This window comes from Carex rostrata, chromosome 3 (genome assembly GCF_964058835.1).
Source record: "Carex rostrata chromosome 3, lpCarRost1.2, whole genome shotgun sequence".
Lineage (NCBI taxonomy): Eukaryota > Viridiplantae > Streptophyta > Magnoliopsida > Poales > Cyperaceae > Carex > Carex rostrata.
In genome coordinates this window covers 9,306,282-9,325,579 of record NC_135920.1, presented here as the reverse complement: position 1 = coordinate 9,325,579, position 19,298 = coordinate 9,306,282, and the positions used below count along the sequence as shown (strand labels likewise).

General features: G+C 34.4%; 1 protein-coding gene across 1 annotated transcript; it reads right to left on the bottom strand.

Annotated features, from left to right (window-relative positions):
- Nucleotides 1-4,119: 4,119 nt before the first annotated feature.
- LOC144551335 (phospholipase A2 homolog 3-like) lies at nucleotides 4,120-5,759 on the bottom strand. Its single transcript, XM_078299272.1, has 4 exons — nucleotides 5,492-5,759; nucleotides 5,315-5,360; nucleotides 4,907-5,032; nucleotides 4,120-4,668 (listed from the first exon to the last, which is right to left on the bottom strand). The coding sequence occupies exons 1-4, from the start codon at nucleotides 5,615-5,617 to the stop codon at nucleotides 4,499-4,501; spliced, it is 468 nt and encodes a 155-aa protein (XP_078155398.1). The 5' UTR covers nucleotides 5,618-5,759; the 3' UTR covers nucleotides 4,120-4,498.
- Nucleotides 5,760-19,298: the final 13,539 nt, after the last annotated feature.

Genomic DNA, 19,298 nt, shown 5'->3' with positions numbered 1-19,298 from the left:
TGGACGCTGTTGCATTCAAGTCCCCAAAAGAAGTAAAATAGAATTCACAGTTCTTAGAACGGTTTCTTACTTTCCAATCCTTTTATTTATTATTTATTTTCACATAAATATGGTGATCAAGCCTTCCATTTAATTATCCATAAGAAATTCTCCACTTAAATTTTGATCTTATTATTTTGTTATAGATAAAATTGTCATCATAAAACAATCTATGTACTAATATTAAATGATTTTTTGTATGATAATTTTTTTACTTATATAAAGTTACAAGAGAAAAGCAAATAGAATTTATTCAACTTGTAATTGTAGTTGTAGAAACTTCGAAATAACTTTTGTATAAATAAAATTAATTATAAAGCATGGCCAAATCCATACATATATGTAATAATTACATAAAAAATATATAAATTATGAAGGTATGAGTTAAAATATAAATTATTGATCAAAACAGTTGATACATTCGAAAGAGAAAGAGATAAAAACAAAGAATGATGAAAGAGTGACTACAAAATAAAGTAATTAGAATACGAGTTATAATCGTCCAACCTCCGTTGCTCTAATGTTTAGAACTATAATAATAATTTAACAATATTAAAAATCAGGTTAAAGATAACAAACTATTATCATTTAAATTTTAGCCAAAAATTTTGTAGTACAAAATAATATTGAGATAGTAGAATAATGTCATATCTTGTGCTTTTGTTATATCTTTGAGAAATATACATCCTCCGGAAGACTTAATGATATAGAGTACTTTAATGGGCACATTAGAAAAAGTAAGAGGACCTGTACATTATAGTAGCTTTTAGAGAGCATACATAAACAAAAGCGCCAATTGGAGGAATAAGTTGTATAGACTGGGCTTTTCAATTCATTTGAACAGGTTTTTCATGTGGGTCAGGAATCACTGTACCACGGTGTTAAAAACCCTGTCTAGACTAATGAATCGTACAAACGGTTGCTATGTGGCTGGAAATGATACAGCCATGCTGATATAGGTATGAAGTCAGCCCCATAGAAGAAAACTTCTATTTGTTTGCCTTCACCATAGAAGAATATTATGCAGAGAAGAATAGACGAATAGCATGCGCTATGCAGAGGCCTACGGGCCATGGGATCACCAAGAGAAAAAAAAACAAAGAATAGTATGCATGGGATATGGGCATATGGCTTTGCTTAAGCCAGCAATGCGCTTTTCATAGGAGTTCCATTTTGGCGGCTTTCCACAGGATTCATAGCATTTGGACTACTAATGGGCTTCCGAAAGTCCGAGTATGTATTGAATATTAAGCAAGAATTGGCCTTAAGAATTATCATTTTGCTCGGCTCATCTGGACTCATACTTTAAACCTATGTTACCCTGACCTATGTTACCGTGACACTCCTAGAAACTCGTCGTATCCGTGTCCGATACGTATCCGACACGGACACGATACGTATCAGACACGCCAGTTGTCGTGTTAGGTGAGCTGGCGTGTTCTAACCCTGTGGATACGGTCTTCGATACCTCTTTGACTTGGTCACACGGATTGAAATGGTGGATATGTTTCGGGACATGGATTTAGGTTTTCAGACAAAACTTTCTGGAGAGGCGCTACAAAGTCCAAAAACAAAACAAAAATTAAAATTTTCCTCTCCGTATCCTTTCTCCTCCGACAACACTCACCTTTCTTCTCCGTCGACAGAACCCATCTCTTCCTCTCTGTCTCCTTTCTCTCTTTCGCCGGCAACACTCGTCTCCTCTCTTACTCTCTCCAACAGCACTCGGCTTGAAACGCCCGTCTCTCTTCCGCCGTTGTCTCCTCTCTACTGCCGAGTAAGTGATGAGCTTGTCTCCTCTCTTCATTTTAGCCTATAATATTCAAATCGAATATGGCAATACTGCAATAATGTTGTTATTTTTGCAATTTCTCGCCTCTTAGCTTCAAATAAGAACATTTATTCTTGAAAAAAAATATTGTCTCGTTTTCACACCCTTATTAATCATTTAACAGCCAATAACTCGATGCTGTAAAACTTGCAATTCTTGCTGTAGAGTTTGGGTTCTAGTTAGGATATATATATAAAATAAAATTATTCCATTACTGTAGAGTCAGAGTCTATCAAAACTATCATGTATCATGAACTGTGTTTTTATACAGAATTTTTATTGATGACCAGATATAGCAATAGTTATCATTCAATCAGCCATGGTATTTTGAACAAATGCGAAGTATTAGATGAATTCCAAAAGTTTCAACAGAGAAAAAACAAGTCCAGTGTTATTTCATTTCTTCTTTTCTTTTTGTACCAGAAGACCTGTACCAACCATGATATGTATTATTTGGTATACCTGTACCAGCAACGACCATGAATATGTAGAAGTGTGTGCATATTATATGGCAAATTTTTTTTTTACTTATAATATGAGTGTTGAATTAATAATATAATTAAAATATTAAATATATAATAGCCGTATCTTGTCCTCTATTTTTAAGAATTGCCGTATCGTCGTACCCATGTTGTGTCCGACACGATATCCGTACCCGTATTCATGCAACATAGCTTTAAACCAATGCATCCGGAAAACGCTGCATACCGTATATACAGATTCATAAGTGAATATATATATACAGTTTAATTTGTCTTCAATTTTACTATTTTATAAGTACATATATTACAAAATAAAATAGTTTACTGCAGACTGAACAGTGTAAGTAGAATTTAAATAATAATTTAATTAATTACAACCAAGCCACCCACAAAAAAAATTATATACTTGGACTATAAAAATTGCAAAACTAAGTTGTAGCAAGTTATTGTAACTTTCAAATGTTGTAAGTGGATTCCTCCTCTTTATATATAGTGTGTATGCCCGTTCATTCGACCACATTTTAAAGGGAGAGGGGGGTGTCCGACGCTCATCGGACCACTTTTGTGTTCGATGGGTTCTCTTCACCGTCGGATCTGCTTTAGGATTTGCGTCCGTAATTTCGCGTCTGCTTTAAAATCCGTACACATGAATCCTAAAGCAGATCTGACGGTGAGAGAACCCATCGAACACAAAAGTGATCCGATGACCATCGGAGAGCCCCCTCTTCCCATTTTAAAACATTGCTTTGAACATAATTTGACCTTAATTGGAAAATTTTGTGTCATGCACCAAAAAAAATTGCTATTGTTTAAATTGCATTTTTTATAATTATTTTTTTTACTCCCACGGACAATTTTTTGTCGGAGTCATCCACCTGTATATAGAGTGACTATGTCACGTATGCACTCTCTATTCAACTATTTGATATACACAAAAAAATTTCTATTCAAATTTTATACTTACATCCTCTTATGTAGAAATTATTATTTTTATCATTTGATCAAAAACTAGTTGCACTCCCATAACTATTAGTGGGGCATTATATAGCAATCAAACATATAAGAAATCAGAGGGAATCCAAACAAACAGATATCGAATAATGCAGCCAATCATTTGGGAAGGAATCAGTAGAAACTTGCTGTCTTTTTTACTCTCTATCTCTCACTTCAAAGACGAGGAGAGAGAAAAAGAGAAGAGAAACATAAGAGAGATAAAGAAAAGAGCAGAAAATAACAGAGATTTGAATAGCCATTCCTTTGGAAAGTAGCCTCAAGAGAGTCATCCAAATTAATTTTCCCAGGCATTTTGGCAATAATTAATGCAACGTTAACTGCGTGAAAGTGAAAAGGAGGAGATTTGAAGAATCTTGAAGAATTACACTGGAGAACACTGAAACCCCAATCATCGTACCAGAACAAAGGTGTCTCTTTCCTCTAGAATTAGAAGTTGCATAGAGACATCCATGATAGGAGCAAACTGTGCATTTCCAATGTTCTTTGATGGGACTTTTTAAATTGAAAAACTACCAAAATATCTATTCAATCCTTTTTTTTTTTTTACTAAAAGACAATAGCGGCTACTCGTGATCAAAACAGTACCAATTAAATTTTCAAAGCAAACTTTAAGCTTAATTAAAGGACAGAGATGACCAGGAAATATAAAGGATGATAGTTTATGTACAATTTGTGTAGCAATTTTACATATTCAAAATGAAGGGTAATTATTCTAGCTACAATCAGATAATTAATAAGACTTCAATTACCATTATGTGTGTAATACTGCGCAGTTCTAAAATATTGACACTTATATTTATACTGAGAATAGAGACATTAATATGGGAAATTAGACTGCCAACTTCCGAGGTTCAATAACAGGAAGGCAGGAAGCAATACAAAGAGCCAAAATCACATTTCCAAAAACATTTAACAATTTCTTTCAAAAAAAAAAAAACATTTAACAAGCTCACACTTCTCAGGTCTTAACACAAAAGTAAAGATGATAGATCATATCACTTTAACTAAAATAGAGTGGGAAGAAAAAACAACTTATTTATGACAGCTATATGTACCAATATAGTTTCAATTCTTTCAAATTTAGTTGAAGCATTAAGAAAGAGAAAAGTAATTAATTAGCTGCAACATTAATCTAGGGTTTGTGAAGAACCCTACCAGCAAGTACCGCAGCCTCAATAACGACTGAAATGACATCGATGACCTCGGTCATCAGGCAGTTGTTTCCCTGGAAAGTTGGTGAATTTTCACTCAAATTGGCTAGGCAGTTTAACAAGTTTTCATTACACTCTGTGCTCAAGTAATCTGCACAAAACAAATTCAGAGAATGTACAAAATTAATAATAGAATTGCATATTGTACATAATACATTTACAAAGAAAAAATGAAATTACAGCAGGATCCTTGTGTTCTTTTGTACTGAAAGTTAATATCAGCAGACAGCAGCAGTGTGGTAAGTGGTAACAGATTGTACCATTTAATGTTCTGGTACCAGAAGCAGTTGTACTTAAAAGAATTAACATAGAAACTTGTATGTACTTACTGTTCTTGGCCTGGACACAGTTATCGTGTTGCATACAACAAGCATCAAGGACATCGCACGGTTTCTCACCCGGACACCCGCTGTATAAGATCCCGCAATATTTACCATACCTAAGGAATGGAGCGACTGATGACAGAGAAAATGAATACAAAAAGGAATTGATTAGTACTTCCAGATATTATTTTTTCTTAAATTTGTACCTTTTTTCATATATCAAACAAAAAGAATTCTAGCTTAATTAGCTATGGATTAAATATATCTTTGGACACAATACACCTTTTTGATCAAGTATGCCTTGTGTTAAATGTAGGTTTAGTATTATTGGATACATAATACATTGTTAGATTTTGTTGCTAACTCAGAGGTACAAAATCTAGATGCAGATATTAAGAGACACAAAGAGTAGACCTGAGCAGTGGTCAGACTCGCAAGTGCGACTACACTGTTGCTTGCTCTGAAATGATAAAAAAAAAAACAAAGAGAAAATTTCAAATCAAAATAAAATTAGAACTATCCAAGTAAATAGAAGCAAATTAATATTTTAGAAAAATGAAATGTAGATTTATATGATTGATAAATACAAACCACTCCATCTCCGCCTGGCACTGACTGAATGCCGATGTTTAATGCTTGAGCTGGGGAAGAAAACAATAGAAACAAAGCAAGCAAGGGAAATAAGAGAAAGGAAGTAGGCTCCAATCTCTGACCCATCTTCCAAGAGAGAGAAGAAAACGGGTGATGCTTTTAATATTAGTCCGAAAGAATGAAGAGCTTGGTTTTCCCCCACCAACCAATGCCCATGCCCTCATGCATTAATGTTATCTGATCACGTGATGGTTTTCGGTACACTCCCTCTTTCGTCTTTCATCGGCAAGTTGTACATAGACCGACATGGGGCACAAATGTGAATTAACTAATTAAATGATAAGCACCTTTTTTTTTTTTTTTTTTTTTACACCGAATTACACTCTTTATTTTTAAAGTTTTCAAAGTCCAAACAGTCGATCCAGACCATTCAACATGATAAATATATTAAAATGTATTTGAAGATCAAATTTTACATTTCTTTGAATTTTTTACTATTTATTAAGTATTTTGCAAAATCGTTATTTTCATACCATTGAATTTTTTTACCCATCTTAATAAATAGTAAAAAAAATTAAAAAAAATGTACAATTTGATTTGCAAGCACATTTTATTATATCTATCATGTTGAACGGTTTGAACTTTGAAAATATAGCGTGTAATCCGGTGTCATCAAAAAAGAATATAAGTGAATTCCTCCTCTATATATATATATGGTCGTTAACTACTTAACTGCCAGTTAAATGATAAGTCTGTCGTATAGTTTCTTAACAAATATGTATAACTGTACAAGGATTAGAATCATCGATAATAAATTAAATTAACAATTGAATTGCTTTTTAATTAATCTCAAAAACTTTATAAATGTAAAGAAGTTTGTAAATATGTTGTTGCTCTTTTATTGAGCATCCTTCAGTACGATCTATAAAATATTGTTAAATGTTGATCATTGTAAATTTAAAATCGCTTCATATATAGTTAAATCGTATAATTTCATCATTTTTCGTACATCTTATAAGTAGGGATTATTTTTCGAATGTCAGATTTTAAAATTAATTTGAAGTTATTTCTACCATTGTTAAAATTATTAACTTAAGCCATCCATGGATCCCCGCAAAAAATATATAATACATCAACTTCACTAAACTATGAAGATATATATATACTACAAGAATCTGTTTTATCCGTGAAGGTAAAAATGACTATTGTCAAAAGTAAACCGACATAAATTGTTATTCCAGAAGGTGGTGTTAATTACCAACGCAACCATCTGCGAAAAGGCCAATACTATTAAACACTTTTACCTACGCAGATAAAACAAAATTTTGTAGTATATTTGCAGAACTATTAAAAGTTTTATTACTTTAACCCGCATAACTTGCAAAAAAATTATACACTTTTACCATCCCTTTGGAAAGACGTAATTACTATAGATAAGTATTCTTCTTTCTTTTATATATATCTCAATTTTTAATCTGTTATTACTAATTTTTGTAAAATTAGGTCTTAGCCAGTCAACATATATAGTTGGATGATTTTAAGTAATATCACCTCATATATTTTTAAACTTTTGTAAAACCTTGTTACTCACCTCGCATTATAAAAACACAAACTATTATATATTCCAAGAAGAGATACATGTAAATTAGAAAACTTTATACAAAATGTCTTAATATAAGAAGCATATTCTTGGCTCTTAAATATATAAATTGGATATATTTAAGTTTTCTTGTTATTGAATTGTTCCAGTGTATATACAATAAGATATGAAACATATGTTATAATACTTTTGTATAGCTTTTTTTTTTCTTACAGTAAAACAATCATAAGGTACTTAAAAAATAAGAAAGAAAACGATCTGAAAAGAAATTTCTTAATTTATATGTACTGAAAATGACGATGAACTTAATTATCGGTCGAAACAAAACTAAATTGTTTCGGTCGGGTAATAAAAAACAAGAAACCAAGCCACTTCATTTAATAAAACTTTATCTATGTGTTTTCAAAGTGCTAATAAGAATCAGTTATAATCCTTTTTAATAAATGCATTAGAACAAAGTGTTGATTGAGAGATTTCTGTGCCAGTTGCAAGAAGACAATGATTGCAATCTTTTGGATAGAGAGAGAGAGAGAGAGCACATGCGTAGCTGGGAAGTTTTGTTCCTATGCAGCTCGTGAATGAATGCGTTGTGTAGTACTTAGATTATTTGTTGAATTATCTACTACTCATTCTGTGTAGTTGTCTTTAAATTAAAAATCAACTTTAAAGCTAAAATTATTCAGCATCTTTTAGATACTATTTTCGAGAATTAAATATGTGACTTTTTCGGAGAGAGGCGAAGCTTATGTTCGAATCCTACATTCAAAAATACGGTGTTGTTGGATAATTCATCGGGTTATTTTGCATGCTATTTTACAGGTCATTTTAAATGGTCCGTAGAATTATCCAGCAAGTCAAGTTAGGTCTGATAATCCAACGTGCCTGATATTTTTGGAATTCTTTCAAAATCGGATATAAGTTTTAAATTTCCAATAAAAATATGTTATAGATATAAAATTCAGAATAACATATATATTTTTCACCACTTTAGATTAGAGTCCAATTGATATATTACATTTACACATTAACATAAAGCCAAGCCAATATTTTTATTTTTCATTATGGAAATTAAACAACCAATTTTGTATCCAAAACCTATTTTTAATTTCCTTGCAAAAAAATGTATAACCGATTTCTTTGGAAGTAAATGACCTTATTTATGGCATCACAAATCAAAAAAATTTAGTTAACACCTTAGAAAATTAGAATTAAATGATTATAACCTAAAACCTCAAATTTGAGTTTTTACTATCCATTCATACTCGGTCTACACACCAAATTTTTTTTGGTGCGCCAGCTAGGTATGCATACTAATTTTTTTTTTCTTTTGTGCACACCCTCTGCGCACCGAATTCTCACGTATGTGGCCACAAAGAAACATGACCGCATACCATCAAAGATTGAAGGAATGTTTTATTAAATTTTTGAACTAAGTATATCATGAATGCGTATTCTCTGAGATATCTCAACTTTTGCGTGACCGACGTGTCCGGTGCCTATTCGGGGGTGATGTGGGGTCAGTATTATGTGTACTTTGAGATTCGTGCAGAACGTATTTAAACGGTTGGGATTTTCCATAAAGTCACTCAAAGTTTGAGTTATCTCAGAGGATACGAATTCGTATATCATTGCTTTTATTGCCGTTTTTTTTTATGTACCACCCTAATAAATAAGAATTAAATCAATACCATCCGTTAATTCCGAATTAAAATTCCGCCACGTTCGCACAGTAGATCTGCGAACGGGTCGCTACCCGTTCGCGTAATAGATAAGCGGCCTGACCCGTTCCCGACGACCCTTTCCCAACGACCCGTTCACGACGACCCGTGCGCGTAATAGATCTGCGGACGGATGACCCGTTCCCGACTTGACCCGTTCCCGACGACCCGCTCCCGATGTGACCCGCTCCCGACGACCCGTTCGCATATCAGTTATGCGTACGTGGCGAATCCGGATAAATACCGCTGCGCAGTGGTTTTTACAGAGGCCCTGTCGCTGTCCCTGTCTCCGCACCGCCCAGCACAGTAAACAGGTAATTTTTTTTTTATTAGTTTAATTTTGTTAAATAATTTAATTAGTTTAGTTTTAGTTAGGTAAAATAATAATGACTTGTTTTAGGTAGATCTGACAGTGAATGACTTGTAAACGAGGCAGATCCGGAGTATTTTTATTAGTTTAATTTTAGTTAGGTACCAAAATAATTGTATATTGTAAATTAGATTAATTTTTTTTTCTAGTTTTAGGCAGTTTATTTTTGTTAGGTACCAAAATAGTTGTATATTGTAAATTAGATCAAATTTTTTTTTGTAGTTTTGTAAATATTTGTGTTAATTAGATCAAAATAATATATTGTCTATGGTTTCTCATGTGTAATTACAATATGTTGATATTATAGTAGTATTATGGTACCAAAATAGACATTTTTTTCCAATGAACAACATAGTAAGCAATCTGATTAAATAGTAGTATTATAGTAGTATTATGGTACCAAAATAGACATTAATTAAAATTGTCTATGGTTTCTCGCTGTGTGTATTTTTAATCTCCCTATTTTGTTTGATGTGCCAGTGGTTAATTGTATCTTTCATCTTATCCTTGTTGTCATATGTCATCCCCTCTGACAATTCATGTCTTTCTCCCTTTTATTGTACAAAAGAAACAACAAAAAATAAACAACATCAATTTAATAACAACATTTTAATAATTAAATTAAAATTAAATATAATTTAACAAATATACCTCACAAGTCGCAAAAAAAGAGCTATCGGCCTCTCCAAACCCTGATGTGTCATGAAATTGCTCAAACGGATGTCTTTCCCCACGATCCACTATAGGCCACTTCCGTCTACCAAGCACAGGAATACCAGTATCCTCATCACTGTGATCTGATACCCCACCGTCCCCATTATCATCCCAATTAGCCTCTGCCTCCATTTCTTCAGGATCATCGTCCGTATTGTCAGCATAATAAAGCCGTTCAGGGGTTTCAGATCGCTCCCTTTCAGATTGGACTCGGCTAGAGGACGAGGATGGAATCTGAGATCGACCCCTGTCAGATTGGACCCTACTAGGGCCCGCTACACATGGGGCCCGACTAGGACCCGTTACAGATTGCTCGAGCCCCAAACCCTGAGTCAACTGCAACAATTGCCTAGTATTCTGTCTGGAGTTATGTCTAGAGTTTTGTCTGGGGTTGGCTACAACATATAACTCCAGGAACTTGAAAGTCATATTCATTGTCATTTGGACATATAACTGCCAACTGCTATCGTCTTGTACCGGTAGCTGTTGGAACCAGGTTTGATTGCCTTGGCCAATATTAATTCTTGCGGTAATTATCAGTTCATAATTACGGTGGTCAATACCGAGTTGTTGGTACACTTCCCTATTTAAACCTCTAAAATCCAAATCAGGCCGAATATTAAACATTTTCGGCACTTGGTGGCTATAATAAGCGCCATTTGGTCCTTGTAATACTTCACCATCAAAATAACAAGCAATTCCAATCATAATTTGTTGAATAAACCTAATAATAAAAAATAACTAAATTAAAACAACTACAAAAAATAAATTTAAAAAAAAAAGGATGAAAAGGAAAAAAAACCTACCTATGCAGCAGCTTCGGTGAAAATGAGGGTGTAGAATGCTCTGCAGAACTGATCTTCTATATAGGGAGAATCTGCCACGTGCGCAGATCAATAATGCGAACGGGTCAGTCCGCCGATCTATCACGCGCACGGGTCATCCGTCCGCAGATCTGTTGCGCGCACGGGTCGTCGGGAACGGGTCGTCGGGAACGGGTTAGTCCGCTTAGCTATTACGCGAACGGGTAGCGACCCGTTCGCAGATCTACTATGCGAGCGTGGCGGAATCTTAATTCGGAATTAACGGATGGTATTGATTTAATTCTTATTTATTAGGGTGGTACATAAAAAAAAAACGGCTTTTATTGTGGAATACTGGAGACGGACATAAAATATCCCACAAATTGACCGAATTGATGGATGGGCAGTAAACTACGGAACCGAATCGTCTGCCCCTCAGAGTCAATGCAGAGTGAGTTTCCATATAACTCTAAATTCAAAACCACTTTAACCCTAAACCCTTTAACAGTAATCGGACTCACCCCGCAGTGATTCTGGGGGCAGGAATTTCCTGCACCTCAGGAAGCAGGAGATCTGGTTCCGTAAACTACATGTCGCTTTACGCTGACGTGGAAAGTTTCAGTTCTCGTTTTTACCTTCGCCTTTTCTTTTATTTAAAATAAGTAAAAATCTGTCCTAAAACTTTTTTTTTTTGACAAATATTATACGAATTAAAAATTTAAGAAATGTCATAAAATATTCTAACATATACCAGAATAATGTTAAACTTTAAATAAAAATCGTAGTTTGATTGTCCGGTATCATTATAAGGAGTGAATTTCAATTTCTGACCAAAACTCTTTATTTTATATGTTTAATATAAAGAAAAGAAAGGCTAAAATTCAAAATAACAATCTTTGATGAGCCGGCTTTTCACATGAAAGTTTTGTTGAAGAGTCGGAATTTCCTTTTTAATAAAGATTGAAAGTTAAGTCATTCAACTATTTAATCTACAAAGAATGAGTGAGTCTATGGTACTATGCATATTACGATTTGGCACTGTGCTATGGCTCTATATTCGAGTTTTCAAATCCTAACGGTCGATCCGAACCGTTCATCTTGTTCTCCATATTAATATGTGTTTGGAGACCAAATTTTACATTTTTTGAATTTTTTTTACTATTTTTTTAGATTTATTGAAAATCACTGTTTTTGGATGGTCCAGAATTTTCAGATCAAGTGATTTTCTAAATATCTAAAAAAAATAGTAAAAAAATTTCAAAAAATGTAAAATTTGGTCTCCAAACACATATTAATATGGAGAACAAGATGAACGGTTCAGATCGACCGTTAGAATTTGAAAACTCGAATATAAAGCCATAACACGGTAACAACCCGTGATATGCATAGTACCATAGACTCACTCACAAAGAATTGTCTTTTCTGAATTTCGAATCTGCCGTATATTTTAATTGCTGGAGTTTTGAATAACAATTCTTGCCTTTTAAAAATTCTTTGTAGTAGTACATTTTCCTCAGGGATAATAATAGTATTATTGGGTCGAATCTATTTAGGATTCGCTCAGCCCATAATGCGTTTCCTCGGCATTAAATCAAAAGGAAATATTTTGAGTTAATGAATTTCAACTGTCTGATTTTAAACATAGTAAATTTGACTCTTGTCTATAATATAAGATATATTTTAATGTTAGTGCGGATCTAATTCGCATAAATCTTGAAACAGATCGGATGATTGAGATACATTAACTCTCTTCCCTTTTGAGTTAATGCAGAGGATGAATTCCTCAGTCCAAGTACTTTACTCGTTTAAACTTTAAGGCCCTGTTCGGCAGTAAAAAAAAAGTTACTGTTCATGCGGGAAAAAAATTTCACTTGGGGCCTGTTCGGCCGACAAATGGGAATGGGCACGGGAATTGAACTAAAAATCACTGTTCCCGTGGAAAAAAAAAATTCAGTTGAACTGAATTTTTTTTTTCCCACGTGAATAGTGATTCGGCCGAACACGCTCTTGGACTGAATTTTTTTCTCCCACGTAAACAGTACAAATTAGTTCAAAACTTTTAATTCCTATTTCTTGTTAGACTGCAGAACAGGACCTAAAGGTGGACTTTCCTTCTATTATTTATTGGATCCGCTGTGATTTAATTTATATACATGCTACAACGAGCGTTCAGATTCTGCCGTTAAACTCCCAATGATACAGAACATGCACCCATTCACATTATTTAATGCGGGCATGATATTTACACTATATATATTATGCTAATAAGTAATAATATAAAATTTCAAATTTAAACCTCAATATTATAATTGTTAAATTTGATCTATCTCCTTAATATAATCTATATAATAATCATGTACCTTTAAAACAAAAAACACCAAATAATCACTATATACGATCAATCAGCATGGTCTGGATCATAACTGGGCGCTTAAGAAAATGTGCTGCATTGAGATAGAGCTTAATTTCAACTAAAACATCTCGCTCAAGACAGCGAGTGATAATCAAAGATTGCAAGTGTACATTTGTACTCATACTTGTCACGAATCTATGGAATTTGATATAAAAAAAATGATTAACTTTCACAATTATATAGCGGAAAATTGAAAAGAAACCAGATCATTACTTCAGCTGGCCGGATGCATCTTTTTGTTATATACATATAATTAACGAAAACGCACCCGTCACACACGCGCTATTAAAATAATATGATGTATAATTAACATATGACCAGATTTTATTTGGTTTTTAACTTTGTAGTTAATAAACCTAAAGGAGAAGCTCAACAAATAAAATTAATAATAGAGTCCTGTTGAAGATTGATCTCAAAATCATCATTATCGACCATTGATCTAAGATCCAAGTGTTTAGATTAAATACGAAAAATAGAAATAAATAAAACGGTAACGTATACCGTTGTTACCAAGGGCGGACCCAGGATTTTCTTTAGGGGGGCCAAAAAAATATCGAATCGGGTTTAAATAGTTTATCGGATTTAAACCCATTAACTAATTAGGTACTCGATAAAAAAATTATGTTTTGACTTATATTTTTCAATACACTGACTTATAATTTATGATCCTATAACTTATAATTAATATTACCAATCATAATTCAAGAAATTTATTTTGATTTTAACACTAAATTTAACCCGAATTGCAAATCAAACATCCAGAGGGGGGCAAAAAAATTTCCAGGGAGGGGCAAAGTCGATCGGTACCAATAGATCACCACTAAAACTCGAAATCCAAGGGAGGCGGTTGCCCCTCCCTGTGCTACAGTAGATTCGCCCCTGGTCGTTACCATAAATAGAAAAATAGTACAACGACTATATTGAGCCTTTGTAATTATAAATAGGAGTTTTGTAGTAAGAGAAAAATATAATCAAAGACACAAATTTTATCCCCTCATATTATACTCTCTATTAAATTCAATATGGTATCAGAGCCATAGGTTCGAAACTTCTGCACAAGTGCCACCCAAACTAGCAAGCTAGTTGGTACCAGCAAAATACCAGAAAAAACACAACAAGATGTCATCAGAAGGGTAGCAACCAACAATGGAAGCTACTAACTCTTCTAAAATCACCAATGTGCTGCTTGTTAGCTTGTAATAATCTAGAAGTCAATAATCCGATAATTTTGATTATATAAAGCTTTGTTCATGAATTGGATGATTAATATCATTTTGTTGCCTTGAGTATTATTGCATTTATGGATCATTTCGAGTTCATGACTGAAATTGTGAAACTCCATAATATAGATGATATATACTCTTAAAAGGTCACTGACCAAGGTAATTAGCAGGAACACTAATTACCGCTGTAAGGTTACTATGTGGATTAAATGATGGTCAAGTTTTACAGACCATAGACAAGAAGTTGTCATTTTAATCACATAGATATATGTTCCAGGAACATGATATCTGGCAGACCCCGAATGAAACATTATACGGAATTGTGTTCGTGTCATTAATGCTTTCATTTAGTGTTAAGTTCTAAAGTATGAGGTATTCATCTTTCATACTAAGAAATGTATATGTGTGATTGTTATCAAACGCTGTCGGTAAAATGCAGTTATAACGGTAGCTCTTCGGTATACATGGCTTAGCTGAGGTAGTGATGGTTTACCAAAAGTACTATTGTCCCTCGTATCTCTATACGAGCTATAGAATCACTGGGCCCCTTGATAGAGTAAGATTATCAGCGCGCAGTATGATTACAAGAGTAATCATATTTGATAATCTGCTCAAGATCAAGAAAAGATTAAGTTTACAAGGATGACACACACCTACCTTGAAACTAATCTGATAGCTATGTGACAAAAGAACTGACACAAGTAAATTGTTTACTGGATCGTGATATTGTACTGTACAGCATCATCTGTGTAATTGGATGGTCATGATGCGTTTTGCCAGATGCCTCTCATGATTATAGAAGGTAAAACATTTTTAATTCTATTTACCAACATAACACAGATCCTATCGGGTCACACCATATAGGAGTTAATCGGAGAATCTTATTGTGATTGATTATAAATTGGTTATGATCAATAGTAAGATGGTTATAATTAATTATACGTGTTATAATTAAATTATAAATGTTATGTAAAAATAACAAGCAAAAACATTGGTTAATTTATAAACGTGTGTGACACGTTGTATAAAAGTTAACCGGCTAATTTATCAATGTGCAAGACACGTTGTATAAATTACCGAAACAACAACCGCAAGAAAAAAAAAATATAATTGTTCAGAATAATTATACGAATATTATTTGTATTCGAGCCGAGGGCATTCGGGTCTTTCCAGATTCGTCCTTATCCGCATGACATGTCATCGATCCTATCCAGATGACACGTCATCGATCTTATCCACATGACATGTCATCCTTATCCATTCAATGGCATATCTTGTAAATAGGCATATGTTAAGGGGTATTTCAGTCTTTTGCAAACCTCCTCAAAAGCCTATAAATAGAGAGGTGCATGTAGAGAGAAAAACCGCTAATTCACTTGTATCGTTTCGTGCAGAATCGAATCGGTATTTTCTCTCTTTCTCGGTTTCTCTCCCAAATAGTGTTTTGGTTGAGAAAAAAAAGTTATACGTAGTTGAGGTGTAATCTTGCGGGTTGTTGTGGAGTAAATTTACGGGATCGATGAATAGTGTTTTATCGAATTTCGCGGTATGTCAGTTTTTGCTTATTGATAAAACTGAGTAACCGAAAATTCGTGTTTATAGGTTTTCGTCTTTTTCCTCGTGAATAGTGGTTTTGCAGAATTCCGCGGTTTATAGTATTTCTGGCAAAAGAAATAAACCGCTCTCTGGTTAGTCCTGGTGGATAACCTATAGAGGTATCACACGTGTGATACTCCGAGTCGATTCCTTCCCTTGTGAGGCTCTACTCGCTCGGTCTGCATTCCAACTGTGATTTGGAAACAAGGTATAAATATGTTATATTAATCTATTTAATTGGTAAGTAGATTAAAGTTTTAGAAATCAATCATGGAGTAGATCTGTAAAAGGATTAAATTGGGTTTTGATGCCAAAGGAATACTGAAGGTGGACCGCCATGGAAAGTTTCCTGACATGCCCCGTTTAATCCTTGGCTTAAGTTAGAAGTAAAAATTTTTGTTCTACGTTCTTTCCGCAGCTTAAGTCTAAACGGGTTTTGGTTAGCACCGTAAACCCCAACACTGCTCAATGACAGAAAATATCTATCATGGTCACGATCAGCAAAACAAGCTCTCAGCGGCAGAGAATTAGTATAATTCATCACAGGGGAAATAAAAAAACCCAAACCAGCAAACAAAACTCTCACAACCGAAGAAGAAACAAAAGCCATGAAACAGTGGCAATCCAAGAATGACCGAGTCATGACTTGGCTCATGGGATCAATGGAACCCGCTGTCGCAGAGTTGTTTATGACAACCGAAACAGCCAAGGAACTGTGAGAAGCAGTCTAAATACATATTGGCCAACAAAATAATTTCTCACATGTCTACCACTTGAAACAAGAGATCCAAAAAGTCCAGCAAGGAACAATGAGCAACACCGAATATCTTGGTGCTCTAAAAAAGAAAAAAGACGAACTTCGATCTTACCGACCACTAGCAACAGACCCACAAGTAATAAAAAAAAAGAACTGAAGAAGATGACATTTTTATTACCTTTCGGGGTTAAACTCGAGTTATGAAGCCGTGAGGTCGCAACTCTTGCTCACAACCGACCTTCCCTCTTATGCCTCAATTACTCAAATGATTCAACAAGAAGAAAGCCGTAGAATAGTCATGGGCAGTCCACAAGCCAGCAGTGGTGAGGGACACGAGACCCGTGGCTTTGCCATGAAAAATTCGAGCCACTCTCAAAACCTTAGAAATCAAAATCGTTCAAATTCAACCGAGAGGTGCTATAATTGCAAGAAAGAAGGCCACCATCAAGATCAGTGCTGGTTACTCTACCCACATCTCAAACCAAAAAAGTACCAACTTTAGAGAAGGGCTCAGGCTAAAGGCGGCAGAGAGGAAGAAAAGCGAAGGTGGGAGAAAGAGGGTGAATCGAAGGGGTTCTCTGTTCCTCTAACGAGTCTGCCTCCTCCTTTTTTGGGTCCGAACCAGGGAGTCATCTATTCAGGTCCGCCCTTTGCTCTAATGGGTCCGAACCAAGGAGTTAGATCTGGTTTCCAAATGGGTCCGAGCATTTCAAGTAGATCCGAATCAAGCTTGAGAGGCGCTGATGGGTCTGGCAGGTCAGACGATCAAGTTAGTCAAGTTCTCCAGCAGCTGTCTGTGTTGCTTGGTAAAATACTCCAACATGTGGTGTTGCTTCTAACTCAAATAATTCTAAGTCTAATTTATTTGATCAAATTATTTTAGATAGTGGTGCCACAAACTATATGTTTGGAAATAAACAACTTTTATCAAATCTAAATTCAACTAATAATAATCAATATGTAGTTGTTGCAAATGGTATGAAAACTTATGTAAATGGGGTAGGTGAAATTAATCTATATAATAGACAAATTAAAAATGTTCTATATTTAGACACATTTTCTATCAATTTAATTTCTATAAATAAATTAACACAATAATTAAATTGTAATGCAATTTTCTCTTGTGAAAATGTCGTATTTCAGGACCGGGAAACCGGCGAGAAGATTGGTGAAGGATTTCTTGAAAATGGACACTATCTTTTGCAATCAAAACAATTACTTTGTGCTTCCACAAAATCCATTAATTTTTATTTATGGCATAAGAGACTTGGGCATCCATCCGACAAGATTTTGAATAGTGTTCTAGAATTTAAAATTTAAAATTGTATTAGTTGTGAAACATGTAAGTTAGCAAAACAAACAAAGCTTCCCTTTTCACTTTCCACTAGCAAAAGTGAACTTGTGTTTGATTTGATCCACTCCGATGTATGGGGGCTGTTAGTTTGTAATAATCTAGAAGTCAATAATATGATAATTTATCATAAAGCTTTGTTCATGAATTGATTGATTAATAAGCTGTCATTTTGTTGCCTTGAGTATTATTGCATTTATGAATCATTTCTTTTACTGACTGGAGTCAATAACTGAAATTGTGAAACTTCATAATATAGATGATATATATTCTTAAAAGTCTCTAACCAAGATAATTAGCAAGAACACTAATTAATCGTTACAAGGTTAGTATGTGGATTAAAAGATGGTTAAGTTTTACAAACCATTTGATAAGAGATGTCATTTTAATCACATAGATACATGTTCCAAGAACATGGTATTCGACAAACCCCGAATGAAACATTGAATGGAATTGTGTTTGTGTCATTAATGTTTTCATTCAGTGTTAAGTTCTAAAGTATGAGGTATTCATCTTTCCTACTAAGAGATGTGTATGTGTGATTGTTATCTAACGCTGTCGGTAAAATGCAGTCATAACGGTAGCTCTTCAGTACACATAGCTTAGCTGACGTAGTGATGGTTTACCAAAAGTACTATTGTCACTCGTATCTCTAAATGAGTTATAGCATCATTGGGCCCTTTGGTAGAGTAAGATTATCTGCTAGCGGTATAATTACAAGAGTAATTATATTTGATAATCTGCTCAAGATCAAAAAAAGATTAAGTTTGCAAGGATGACTGATACCTCCAATATTTAGCCTATATTTGACTTGATTTCGTACCAAATTTACGTTCTAAATTGTCAAAATCATGTGCATTTCATTGATATATCCTTAGAATTTGGTACTGCTGAGAGTTTGTTTGTTTTCTGCAGGATTGGAGCAAAATAAACGAAGAAACGGCGTTTTTGGATTCTCTGGTACGGCCCTTACCAGGCTTGGTACGGCCCTTACCAGACTTGGTACGGCCCTTACCAGACTTAGCCGATCCAGCCTCCCTCCCATCTTGTACGGCCTAGCCGTACCACTTTGGTACGGGCCGTACATAGATGCCGCCTGACAGAATTCAAATCTTGGCAGAGGCTATTTAAAGCGAGGGATCTCTCCATTTTCAAGATACACATTTCATTCCAGATTGAGAGCTCAGAGAAAGAGAGAAAGAGAGCAAAGGAGCAATGAGAGAAGAAGAAGGAAGAGGTGTTGTTCTAGCAATAATCTTTTT

Excerpts from the sequence above, each read along its gene's own strand:
- LOC144551335 (XM_078299272.1), bottom strand. The coding sequence starts at position 5,617 with ATGGGTCAGAGATTGGAGCCTACTTCCTTTCTCTTATTTCCCTTGCTT. Across the intron at positions 5,361-5,491 it reads TGCCAGGCGGAGATGGAGTG|AGCAAGCAACAGTGTAGTCG; the intron begins GTTTGTATTTAT and ends TTATCATTTCAG. Across the intron at positions 4,669-4,906 it reads CTGTGTCCAGGCCAAGAACA|ATTACTTGAGCACAGAGTGT; the intron begins GTAAGTACATAC and ends TGTTTTGTGCAG.